Source organism: Crassostrea angulata, chromosome 10 (genome assembly GCF_025612915.1).
Source record: "Crassostrea angulata isolate pt1a10 chromosome 10, ASM2561291v2, whole genome shotgun sequence".
Taxonomy (NCBI): Eukaryota; Metazoa; Mollusca; class Bivalvia; order Ostreida; family Ostreidae; genus Magallana; species Magallana angulata.
The window spans coordinates 6,174,408-6,188,408 of NC_069120.1; the positions used below are offsets into that span (position 1 = coordinate 6,174,408).

Sequence of the window (14,001 nt, forward strand, 5' to 3'; positions counted from 1 at the left end):
TGTATTTTAGCACATACAATTTTTAGAGAAATATATTGAAATTTATGAATTACTGAGTTCAATATCATTTTACCTGATTTTGAGAGATGTTTAAAAGCAAGCCGAAAAATAAAAAGAAAAAGGTACAAACTGCTTTTATTTCATACTTTCTCTTCTTTCATTGCTTTCTCTTTTCAAAAGAACTTGGTAGCCTGACAAACACATATCTAAAAAAAATGTATATTTAAGATATAACGCTTTTTGATCGGAAACCATATCATTTGTCATATATAATAAAAAATACAATGGTGCGATTTCTGTTCTGACCCGAAACAGATGAAGTATTTTTATTGTATTTTCATATTTTTTGCTATTTTCAAATCTGCCCAGCCTGACGTGTAAGAGATGGGAAGAGATATATACTGATATTTTAAAATTGAAAACCTGAACTGATTACCTCCAGACAATATCTCAATCATACCTTTAAAGTTGCATCATGAAATTAAGGGTTTGTCGGGGAATAGAAAACACACTATCAATTGATCTTGGCCCTATAATGCAACCTGCTACAAAATAAAATGTTCATTTCTTACATCTAAGACTTTTGCATGCTACAAGCATTTGTATTGATTGAAACTATTATACAAAGATCTATTTTAAATATATTAAACTGTCAGCTTCCTCTAATCCTGAAACCAAAGACAATGTCTACTATGAAATACCATCGGTAATTCCACCTGTATTACCGAGATCACCCATTCCAAAGAAACCCTTAAGGAATGCAGCCACAAAGAAGATTTACAGCAAAGATGCTCTTGGCAATCATCCCCTACAACATGTATCCTCTAACAGACGAATGGAAGACCTGGATGACGAGGAGTATGGATATACAACTGGTGGTGCCAAATGCAATAAACAGAAAAAAAAGAAAATTAGTTCAGAGAAAATGTTTTTGGATGCACAAAATCTTGTTCCGTACAGAAAAGACAATCACAATCCTGTGATCAGCAGATTTTTCTTCTCCCCTAAAGGTGCATTTACAATAATTCTTTCTAAAACTCTATAATAATTAAAATTGAATGAAATCAACAATTTTAAATTTCCATGGCTACTTGTAAAAAAATTAATTCAAGTCTAAGCAAACACTTAAGTCTTTATAATACTACAACAGCTAATAAAGAATCGTCACTTTTGAATACATTGTAGTTTTTTTTCCCTATGTTTTACCCCCACCCCCCCCCCCTATGTTTTTCAGTTCTTGACTTTGTAATATGTTAAAATATATTTTTCAAATGTTTTATACCGGTCAACATGAATTTTGCAGGTAACTACGAAATACCTGTTGCCAAGGTATGCCAAGAAATGGACAACCTACAGGGAAATGATCAACAGGATCTGAAGAAGTTCATAACTGTTCATCTGCTTCCAAGTCTAAAGCTGGACAACAAGATTGCTGACGTCTTTTTACTTCTCTCCTGCAAAAACAAATATGTAAGAAGTATTTGTATTCAAGAACTCACCGAAATGATTTTGGATATTGATCATAGGCGGTTTTCTAGAGAGGATCTGATGAATCTGTATGAAATTGGCACCGTTCAGCTATTTACTGCCATAACGGAAACCAAGAAAACATTCTCCACTTTCCAACCTTTGATTCAACTCGGTATTGTGTTCAATTGCTTTATTTATCTAATGGCGGTCGAAGCAATGGACGATTGGATTGCGTGTGTCCGGCGTGTTATTAGTACACTGCAATCAAAAACTAAACGTATCATGGAAAGAAGTGACCCGGATGTTCAGGTGTTTTCAAAAACAGCGAAATGTATATTTGATCTAGAAAATATGGACTTAGATGACAGTTCATTCTTAGGAGAAGATGTGGACGATTTTCTTCCAGAATTCAGCAGGGATGATGGAGATGTTTACATTAAGGGACTAGCTGCTCTTTTTCATACAGGAAATCTGGTAAATATAATTCATTTTTTATTTTAAAGTATATTTTGGCAAAATATTAAGAATTTAAGGAGGTATTCACATAAAAGTAAAGATGACCACAAGATAGTAAAATAAGGTATTTATTGCAAAGACTGCTTATGATTAATTCAATTGGTATATTGTTAGACACGGACAAAACCAGCAAAGTTAAAGGCCGGTGTAGAGAAACTGGTGGGATTGTCTTCGTTTATGAACGGGTCTAATGATGACGGAATGGTTAAGTGGTTTCATTGCTTGCTAGGACAGTTCGTGGTCCGTATACTACAGAAAGAACATCATGACGGTAATTTTAAGTAATATATACAAGAGATTTGTCAAGCACAATGCCCCTATGAAGACAAAGTTTTATCTTGGGCCTGAATCAATGGTCCAAGTATCTTACTGCATCGACCTCTGACCTCACCAGACCAAAACGAAGGTCTTTACCTTTTGTATTTGAAGAAATATGGCTAGGCAGAGAGAAAGACCAAATCTTCCTCTCAAATATATAAAAATCCGCTTTTAATCTTTGCGTTTTATTCCTTTATCTTTTTGTTGCTTCTAAATAAAATCAAATGGTTTATTTTTTAAATTTCAAAGATGTACGGCCAATGCTTAAAACAGCAAAATACATGGATTTGTTTATAAAATGTGACACTTATATGTATAATATGATTTTTGATTATCTATTGTAGTTAAAAAAGATGTACTTGACCGCTGTGAAGATCAGATATGTTCAATACTGAAAAGCGACACTTTTCAATCAGATGGGTTTAATTTCTCGCATTGCTTATTGTTCCATCACAACGACAGAGTTCGTTCCAGGTACAAGAACATAGCAAAGACAAAAGGTGTACAGGAATCAAAGGCGGCAACAGAAATCCATATACAAACTCTTCTAAAAAGATTTGGTCTTATTTTTGACACATCAAAACCAGAGTCGAAGATAAACAATCTACTAGAGCGCAAACAATGTATATTTAGCGATGTAGAAGCATCCATAACAATCATTTACGAAGCTTTTCCGACGGAATCAGCATATTTTAATATCAATGAAAACATCCAAATAACAAAAGGCCCGTCTAGTAAAAGCCAATACAGGGTAGAAAACATGGAAAATGAGCTCGAGGTTTTAAAGGAATTAGAGTCTGAAGACTTTCACAAAAATGTGGCGAGGCTTCTAGCCTTCAACCAATCACTTCCAAGGTTTTACATCAAAGAGAGGCTTCCAGGCGACAACTTACAGAGGCGCCTCCTGGAGGCAAGAGAAAAAGGAAATATAATCCCAATCGTTGATCTAATCAGGATAATAATACAGGCAGTGAAAGCTGTCATATACGTCCACAATCAAGGATGTCTGCTCAGAGATATCACTACGGCTTCCTACGGCTGCATGGTGTCAGATGACGGATATTTTTTGAAACTGAAAAACTTTGAGATGGCTGCAAGACCTTCGGATATACTGGATGGTGGAATAGTTTGTGGAGTCATAGGTAGGGTGGTATCACTAGTATGAAAATATTGGCCAACTTTACATCAATAGGTAATTTTTTTATCGAAATTCTCTATCTCTCCTCTCTAGATATGGATTTTAGAGGGGTTCCTATTCGCTGGGCCGCCCCAGAGAGTCTGCTTGAGGGACATTACAGTATCTACAGCGATGTCTGGTCCGTCAACATCTTAGCAGACGAGATCCTGAACTATGCCGCCTGGCCATACTCCGATATCAGCGACGCAGACATAAATGACATGGTCACCAATGTAATACCATGTTTAGTATTATACCACTTCATGCACCACATATGGATGATTAACACATTTTAATGAATATTTATTATATACCTTCAGATAGTTTTTACCCACCTTAAACCTCAGGGGTTTAACCGACCCCGTCGTGTGCAGGGGATGATTTTAAAGGGACTGGCTACTGTTCCTGAACAAAGACTCAAACTGGAGGCCCTAAGACAGAGATTGCTTGAGGTCCTGGACAATATTGACGGGGGAGATATCTTCAGTCTGTATGGTAGGAATGTTCCTGTTAATGGTTGCAGATGGTATATGACGCCTGATAAATGGTTTAATGATTTGTATCCATTATTTTGTTTGTCATCAGACACATATTCTGGGGTAAGCGGCTCTCAAACCAAGACATATGATATTCCTCCTCTTACAGAGCGACAGAAACAGGCCAACTCGGTGTTTGAAAGGGTAAGTTAAATCTCTTTTTTTTGGTCACTGTCTCATTTTTATTGTTCTCTGTCGGAATCTCTCGTTTTCTCTCTGCCTCTCTCAAAATGTATTACATATTTCCAGGGAATTCCAGCATCGATTCAAACATACAGAGAGCTCGAAGGTCAAACATCTTTTATATTTCCTGATTTTAAGCAATGTTATGTATAAAAAAAAGTATAAAGCTTCAAGCCTTTCAAAATTTTTTCTAAATAAAAAAAAAATCAAAACCAGTTCTTCCTTTACTTTGAGCATTCATCTCTTGGTCGTGAAAATAATGTATACTTTGCAGATCCTTCAACTGCATTTTCACTGGACGTGGCAGAACACAACAGTAGACTGAAAGAACAGATAGGACTGGAACTGAATGAAATTTTTTCCGATGAAAGAAACAAAATTAACATCGAGGTTGAATCATTTTAACAAAAACTTGGACTTTGGGTAGTTGTATCAAACAGCAAAGTGACGTAGGCATTTCTATTTCATTGCTAGCCACTCAGCCAATGCTCTTTGAAATCTACAATATTTTTCTGACTTTTGAGATAAGACTACGTAATCTATGTTCACTTCACTCGAAACCAGCGTCATTTTAAACCTGTTTTGATGCAATTAATAGATAGTACCTTCCGACCGAAAGTCCAATGTCTTGTTAAAATGGTTTTAAAATGGGATATTTTTAAGGTAGTTCAAACAACAGAAAAAACTTAAACTTTTTTTGTCTTTAACAAAAAGTAGGGGCTTTTCGACATCTTTTCCCTTTTTTATATAAAATGTCAGGAAAAAAAATATCTATTTTTTTTTGTTGTACAAAATCTTCAACGCCTTGGTATAATCAGTTGCCTAAATAAGAACTATAAGCAATGTCAAAAGAAAGATAACTTTAGAACTTTAAAAGTAAATAAACTTTTAATTTCTAAAAAATATTTTCAAAAATCGTAACAAATTTAGTATTTATTTCTCGGAGAGAAAACTTGGTATATTTTGTTTTATCATTTTTACCAAAATTGTCAAAGAAAAACAGTTAAACTTTCAAAAAACATGACATGTTTGAACCCTTCCGGTGAGGTCCGGAAGTGAAGGTTGACAAAATGAAAGCGGTAAAACGCATTTTCTATTTTCTATAGGTTTCGTGTATTGATCACCTGACTTTCTGAGATCTCGTGGGTAAAACATTTATTTAGAAAACGCTTTCTGAGATATTTGAGATATCTCACCGGAAGTAGAATTTTTTGTGTTAACTTAGCATCGGATACATGACATATGTAAGAATTAATACTTATATTTCTACTCTATATGAAACAAATCAAATGCAAAAGAAAAATAGTTTTTGAAGTGCTTCCGGTGACGACCGGAAGTTATGACGAGCAAAACAAAATATTTGAAGACATCTACAACTAACTTATAATCCTACAAGGTCTGAATGTTTAAATCCTCATCATTTTTTAGATTTCAATGTCACAAGCTTTTAGTCGCGGGACAGGTAACAAATGACAGGAAATGAACTTTGGAAAAAAAATTAAAAATGGATACTCTAGATATAATTTCTTTCTACTACTCCTGAAAATTTCAAGAAACTCTATCAAGCCATCTCTGAGAAATCGTGTGTACAAAAAAGGGGAACAAAATTCGTACCCAATTTTCGAGCCATAGTGAGCTCTTAAGAATGGCGCCACTGGCGTAAAACAAAAACAATAGGCACAACTTCAGACTACGGTCTACTATGCTATAAATTTTATAATCATATCTCTGATAGTTTTCGAGATCAAGTGTGCACAAAATTGGTCGTAAAAGTTACAAAATCTGCGATAAATCGGTACCGGAAGTGACGAGGGCAAAAATATTTTAAAAAATAAATTCATATCTCTTTCAATCATCTGTGAAAAATTGTGTAAATCAGTTGGATAGTGTCCAAGAAATCGCGTGCACAAAATTTGTGGGGAAAAAATAACTAGATACGAACTCGGTACGAGTAACGAGTAGGTCTTCCGTTCAAATTTTAAACGATACGATTAAAATATCAATGAAATTTCCCCTCAACCACTCCCTTTCAGATAATGTATACGATTGTCAATATCCTTCAAAATGCTGAACAAAGTGTTTTGCTTTTTCTCATACAGCACATTAAAGATTTAAGATTTTAGTCCGATAAAATCCCTAATTACGTCATCAATGGGTGTGGCAATGAGTTTTTCAAACAGCTATTGTTACAATCAACAACTTTGTTCCGATAATGTATTACAAAATCTTGATCTTTTTAAAGGTATGTGTAAAAGACTTTAAGAGTGTGTTGGTTCCTAATTTCAGGGGCCAACCCTTTTTTCTTGAGTTCATTTGAAAGGTCTCACAAATACTAAAATTTTTTGTTCTTACACCTATCTAAAATTATTGTTCATTTTTTAGATAAAAATGATTGAATATTTAGATAGGTAAAGTTAGCTACTAGTAACTGGCTACTAGTAACTGGCTACGAGAAGTAAGAAAACCTAGCTACTAGTAACTGGCTACGAAATAAAATCAAAGTTGGCTACTCGTAACTGGCTACTAGTAACTGGTTTCGAGAAGTAAGAAAAGCTAGCTACAAGTAACTGGCTATGAGATGAAAGAAACTTGGCTTCTAGTTACTTGTTACTGTTCATGTGAGAACACATACCTAGGATTTTTATTTGTGTTCTTAAGATGTACATTGCACTATATCACTGTCAATTGTCAATATATCTCAAGTAGCTGTATATTTAAATTGAAGATATATGCCAGACTTGCTAATATCAACATTATGTCAAGTCATCCACATAATATTACGGCACAATTACTCAGATATCCCTCTGTATGTAGTCAGCTACTTGTGAATTTTGTAACAAATATCTTTATTTTTTAGCGGTTTTGTCAATATATCTCAAGTAGCTGTATATTTAAATTGAAGATATATGCCCGACGTGCTAATATCAACATTCTGTCAAGTCATCCACATAATATTACGACACAATTACTCAGATATCCCTCTTTATGTAGTCAGCTACTTGTGCATTTGCTACAAATATCCTTATATTTTGGCGGTTTTATCAATATATCTCAAGTAGCTGTATATTTAATTGGAAGATATATGCCAGACATGCTATTATAAACATTCCTTCAAGTCATCCACATAATATTACGACATAATTACTCAGATATCGCTCTTTATGTGGTCAGCTCCTTGCGCATTTTGTTACAAATATCGTTATTTTTTGGTGGTTTTGTCAATATATCACAAGTAGCTGTATATCTAAATTGAAGATATATGCAACATATGCTATTATCAACATTCCTTCAAGTCATCCACATAATATTACGACATAATTACTCAGATATCGCTCTTTATGTGGTCAGCTACTTGCGCATTTTGTGACGAATATCCTTATATTTTGACAGTTTTGTCAATATATTGCAAGTAGCTGTATATTTAAACTGAAGATATATGCCAGACATGCTATTATCAACATTCCTTCAAGTCATCCACATAATATTACGACACAATTACTCAGATATCTCTCATTGTGTAGTCAGCTACATGTGCATTTTCTTACAAATATCTTTATTTTTTTGCTGGGTTGTCAATATATCTCAAGTAGATGTATATTTGAATTGAAGATATATGCCAGACATGCTACTTTCAACATTCCTTCAAGTCATCCACATAATATTACGAGACAGGTACTCAGATATCTCTTTTGATGTAGTCAGCTATTTGTGCATTTTGTTACAAATATCTTTATTTCTCCCCATACGTTTTTTGTGTGCACGTAAAAAGATGAAGCGAATGAAAAAAAATAACCAGTGAAATTATAAGTAAATTTTGCCCCCACCCCCTTCCCCCATCCCCTTACAGATAAGATTTTTACAATCTTTATGAGTTTAGATTTTTTTTTGTTCTTCAATATTTAAATTAAAAACTATATATCTTTAATCTTTAATCTTTATGTACAGAAACTTGAGTAACATGGAAAGTGTTAAAAATGAAGATATTTATAAAGAAATGCAGTAGTAGCTGACGAGATTATGAGTGATATCTGAGTAGTTGTGACGTTATATCATGTGGATGACCTAATAGAATGTTGAAATAAACATGACTGGTTAATATGAGCAATATATACATAAAGCTACTTGAAAAATATTGACAAAATCCTAAAAAAAAAAAAAAAAATTAACAAAATGTTTTAAAAGCTGATGAGATTTAAAGGGATATCTAAGTAATCGTGTCATAATATCATGTTGGTGACCTTATAGAATGTTTAAATCAACCACTAGTAGATATCTTCATTTTTTTACACAGCTACTTGAGGTTTATCAACTAAACTGTTGAAAATGGAAGTTTTTATAACAAAATGCACTTAAAGCCGATGAGATTGAGAAAGATATATCAGTAATTATGTCGTCATATCATGTGGATGTCCTAATATAATATTAAAATGAACATAATTTGTATATATCAGCATTCTATATACAGCTACTTGAGATTACAAAACCGCCAAAAAATAAAGATATTTGTAACAAAATGCACAAGTAGCTGACTACATAAAGAGAGATATCTGAGTAATTGTGTCGTAATATTGTGTGGATGACTTGAAGGAATGTTGATAATAGCATGTCTGGCATACATCTTCAGTTTAAATATACAGCTACTTGAGATATATTGACAACCCCGCCAAAAAATAAAGATATTTGTAACAAAATGCACAAGTAGCTGACTACATAAAGAGCGATATCTGAGTAATTGTTTCGTAATATTATGTGGATGACTTGAAGGAATGTTTATAATAGCATATCTGGCATATATCTTCAGTTTAAATATACAGCTACTTGCAATATATTGACAAAAACCGTCAAAATATAAGGATATTTGTCACAAAATGCGCAAGTAGCTGACCACATGAAGAGCGATATCTGAGTAATTGTGTTGTAATATTATGTGGATGACTTGAAGGAATGTTTATAATAGCATGTCTGGCATATATCTTAAATTTAGATATACAGATACTTGTGATATATTGACAAAAGCACCAAAAAATAACGATATTTGTAACAAAATGCACAAGTAGCTGACTACATAAAGAGAGATAACTGAGAAATTGTGTCGTAATATTATGTGGATGACTTGAAGGAATGTTGATAATAGCATGTCTTGCATATATCTTCAATTTAAATATACAGCTACTTGAGATGAATTGACAACCCCGCCAAAAAATAAAGATATTTGTAACGAAATGCACAAGTAGCTGACTACATAAAGAGAGATATCTGAGAAATTGTGTAGTAATATTATGTGGATGACTTGAGGGAATGTCGATAATAGCATGTCTGGCATATATCTTCAATTTAAATATACGGCTACTTGAGATATATTGACAAAACCGCCAAAATATAAGGATATTTGTCACAAAACGCACAAGTAGCTGACTACGTACAGAGGGATATCTGAGTAATTGTGTCGTAATATTATGTGGATGACTTGAAGGAATGTTTATAATAGCATGTCTGGCATATATCTTTAATATAAATATACCGCTACTTGCAATATACTGACAAAACCGTCAAAAAATAACGATATTTGTAACAAAATGCACAAGTAGCTGACTACATAAAGAGAGATATCTGAGAAATTGTGTCGTAATATTATGTGGATGACTTGAAGGAATGTTTATAATAGCATGTCTGGCATATATCTTCAGTTTAAATATACAGCTACTTGTGATATATTGACAAAACTACCAAAAAATAACGATATTTGTAACAAAACGCACAAGTAGCTGACTACATAAAGAGAGATATCTGAAAAATTGTGTCGTAATATTGTGTGGATGACTTGAAGGAATATTTATAATAGCATGCCTGGCAAATATCTTCAATTTAAATATACAGCTACTTGTGATATATTGACAAAACCGTCAAAATATAAGGATATTTGTCACAAAATGCGCAAGTAGCTGACCAGATAAAGAGCGATATCTGAGTAATTGTGTCAAAATATTATGTGGATGACTTGAAGGAATGTTTATAATAGCATATCTGGCATATATCTTTAATATAAATATACCGCTACTTGCAATATACTGACATCACCGTCAAAAAATAACGATATTTGTAACAAAATGCACAAGTAGCTGACTACATAAAGAGAGATATCTGAGTAATTGTGTCGTAATATTATGTGGATGACTTGAAGGAATGTTTATAATAGCATATCTGGCATATATCTTCAATTTAAATATACAGCTACTTGTGATATATTGACAAAACTACCAAAAAATAAAGATATTTGTAACGAAATGCACAAGTAGCTGACTACATAAAGAGAGATATCTGAGAAATTGTGTCGTAATATTATGTGGATGACTTGAAGGAATGTTTATAATAGCATGTCTGGCAAATATCTGCAATTTAAATATACAGCTACTTGTGATATATTGACAAAACCGTCAAAATATAAGGATATTTGTCACAAAATGCGCAAGTAGCTGACCAAATAAAGAGCGATATATGAGTAATTATGTCGTAATATTATGTGGAGGACTTGAAGGAATGTTGATAAGAGCATATTTGGCATATATCTTCATTCTAAATATACAGCTACTTGCAATATATTGACAAAACCGTAAAAAATAACGATATTTGTAACAAAATGCACAAGTAGCTGACTACATAAAGAGAGATATCTGAGAAATTGTGTCGTAATATTATGTGGATGACATGAAGGAATGTTGATAATAGCATGTCTGGCATATATCTTCAGTTTAAATATACAGCTACTTGCAATATATTGACAAAACCGTCAAAATATAAGGATATTAGTCACAAAATGCGCAAGTAGCTGACCACATAAAGAGGGATATATGAGTAATTATGTCGTAATATTATTTGGAGGACTTGAAGGAATGTTGATAATAGCATATCTGGCATATATCTTCAATCTAAATATACAGCTACTTGCAATATATTGACAAAACCGTAAAAAAAAACCGATATTTGTAACAAACTGCACAAGTAGCTGACCACGTAAAGAGAGATATTTCAGTAAATGTGTCGTAATATTATGTGGATGACATGAAGGAATGTTAATAATAGCATGTCTGGCATATATCTTCAGTTTAAATATACAGCTACTTGCAATATATTGACAAAACCGCCAAAATATAAGGATATTTGTAACAAAATGCGCAAGTAGCTGACCACATAAAGAGCGATATCTGAGTAATTGTTTTGTAATATTACGTGGATGACTTAAAGGAGTGTTGATAAACCAATATCTGGCATATATCTTCAATTCAAATATACAGCTACTTGAGATATATTGACAAAACCGCCAAAATATACGAATATTTGTAACAAAATGCACAAGTAACTGACTACATAAGTTGAGATATCTGAGTAAGTGTGTCGTAATATTATGTGAATGACTTGACAGAATGTTGATATTAGCATGTCGGTCATATATCTTCAGTTTAAATATACAGCTACTTGAGATATATTGACAAAACCGCTAAAAAATAAAGATATTTGTAACAAAAATCACAAGTAGCTGACAAAATACAGAGGGATATCTGAGTAATTGTGTCGTAATATTATGTGGATGACTTGACATAATGTTGATATTAGCAAGTCTGGCATATATCTTCAATTTAAATATACAGCTACTTGAGATATATTGACAATTGACAGTAATATAGTGCAATGTACATCTTAAGAACACAGATAAAAATCCTAGGTATGTGTTCTCATATGAACAGTAACAAGTAACTAGAAGCCAAGTTTCTTTCATCTCGTAGCCAGTTACTAGTAGCTAACTTTTCTTACTTCTCGAAACCAGTTACTAGTAGCCAGTTACGAGTAGCCAACTTTGATTTTATCTCGTAGCCAGTTACTAGTAGCTAGGTTTTCTTACTTCTCGTAGCCAGTTACTAGTAGCCAGTTACTAGTAGCTAACTTTACCTATCTTGAATATTTTAGGAGCAAGCCCTCTAGATCCTTGATGGGGACAGACATTGGTGTTTTGATTATTGGAATCGCTTAGTATCATCAATGCAGGCATTTTATCTTCTACAATGCTTAACAAAATATGTCTCCTTCTCTAGCTATATTGCGTCCAAGTCGAAGTACTTTGGCCCCTCAAAATCCCTAATTACGTAATAAATGGCCGTGGCATTGATTTAACCTGATAGATATTGTAACGATCAACAACTTTGCTTCGATAATGCATTACCAAACCTTGATTGTTTTAAAGTTATTTGTAACAGAGTTCACGAGTAGCTTGGTCCCTAATTAAAGTGGACAGTCCCTTTTTATGATTTCTTTGAAAAGGTCTTAATAATACTAACAGTTTTTGTTCTTACACCCAACTAAAACAGTTGATCATTTTTGATACAAATGATTGAATATTTTAGGAGCCAGCCCTCTAGATCCTTTATTGGGACAGACATTGGTGTTTTGATTAATGGAATTGATTAGAATCATAAATGCAGGCATTTTATCTTCTACAATGCTTAACAAAATATGTCTCCTTCTCTAGATATATTGCGTCAAAGTTGAAGTACTTTGGCCCCTCTAAATCCTTAAATTCGTAATAAATGGGCGTGGCAATAATTTCACCTATGCTTCTATAATGCATTACAAAATCTTTATCGTTTTTAAGTCATTTGTAACAGAGTTTACGAGTGTCTCGGCCCCCCATTTAAGGGGCCAGCCCCTATTTCTTGATTTTGTTGGAAAGAACTTTTGATTCTCTACCACTTTTATTATATATGTCTTAACAAAATATAAACTCATAAAAAGATACAGATCAAAACGTATGAAAATTTTGATTCGAAATTCGTACCCAATTTTCGAGCCTATGCAGGCTCTTAAGAATGCCTCCACTGGCGCCAAAAAATACATTCTGCACTACTTCAAACTATGTTCTACCTTTCCTGAAAATTTCTTATTCATATCTCTGATTTTATTTCCGCACAAAATTGGTCGTAAAAACATACAAAATCGGTGGTAAATCGGAACCGGAAGTGACGATTTGAAAATTTTAAAAAACTTCCAGAATTATGACCACTGGCAATCATCTGTGAAAAAATGTTTGAAATCGGCCGAATATTTTTCGAGAAATCGCGTGCACAAAATTTGTGGGAAAAAAATAAGAAGAAACAGTACGAAAACAATAAAAAAAAAAAAGACGAAAACAATAGGTCTTTTCAACCGAAAGTCGAAAAGCCCTAACTAGAACTGTTTTTGTCTTCAACAAAAAGTAAGGGCTTTTCGACATCCTTTTTCCCCTTTTTTGATTTAAAATAACTGAAAAAAAATCATATCTAATATGTTTTACGGTGAGACCGTTGGGGCGAGCACAGCATGTGATCAAACAATCAATTATAATAAATCAATAAAAATAAAATTAACAACGTAAAAATTGAATGCAAAAAAATAAAACATACATTTTTCAGTAAATTTTCATTATTCATAGTTTATAAGATTTGTTATAATTTATTTATTTATTTTATTAGTAGAACAGTAGTTTAATCTCAGATACAATGTTGTTGAATAATAAAGATTTTAATATATAAATATTCATTGCACTGTAACTCCTCTTATAAAGTGATTGTAAGGTCAGATTATCCCCCCTTTTTTTGCAGTAGACATTTTTTCCTAAACCTACATAATTATAAAACTGGACTCATCATAGAGCCCCCCCCCCCCCTCATGTTAAAAAAATAATATTTCATTTTTTTTTTTCAATTTACACAAAGAAAATCGACTTATCATGTATTTGAGCCCTCCACTTTTAAAAAAAAAATAATTAATGTT

General features: G+C 33.0%; 1 protein-coding gene across 1 annotated transcript in view; it reads left to right on the forward strand.

Moving 5' to 3' along the window:
* The window catches only part of LOC128164822 (uncharacterized), a 52,438-nt gene that overhangs the window by 26,697 nt on the left and 11,740 nt on the right, over positions 1–14,001 (forward strand). Inside the window, exons 2-10 of the mRNA XM_052828834.1 lie at positions 657–1,010; positions 1,304–1,944; positions 2,101–2,257; positions 2,649–3,446; positions 3,536–3,714; positions 3,802–3,976; positions 4,067–4,161; positions 4,267–4,306; positions 4,475–4,590. Coding sequence (XP_052684794.1) covers positions 657–1,010; positions 1,304–1,944; positions 2,101–2,257; positions 2,649–3,446; positions 3,536–3,714; positions 3,802–3,976; positions 4,067–4,161; positions 4,267–4,306; positions 4,475–4,590 — 2,555 coding nt within the window. The remainder of the gene's footprint in view (positions 1–656; positions 1,011–1,303; positions 1,945–2,100; positions 2,258–2,648; positions 3,447–3,535; positions 3,715–3,801; positions 3,977–4,066; positions 4,162–4,266; positions 4,307–4,474; positions 4,591–14,001) is intronic.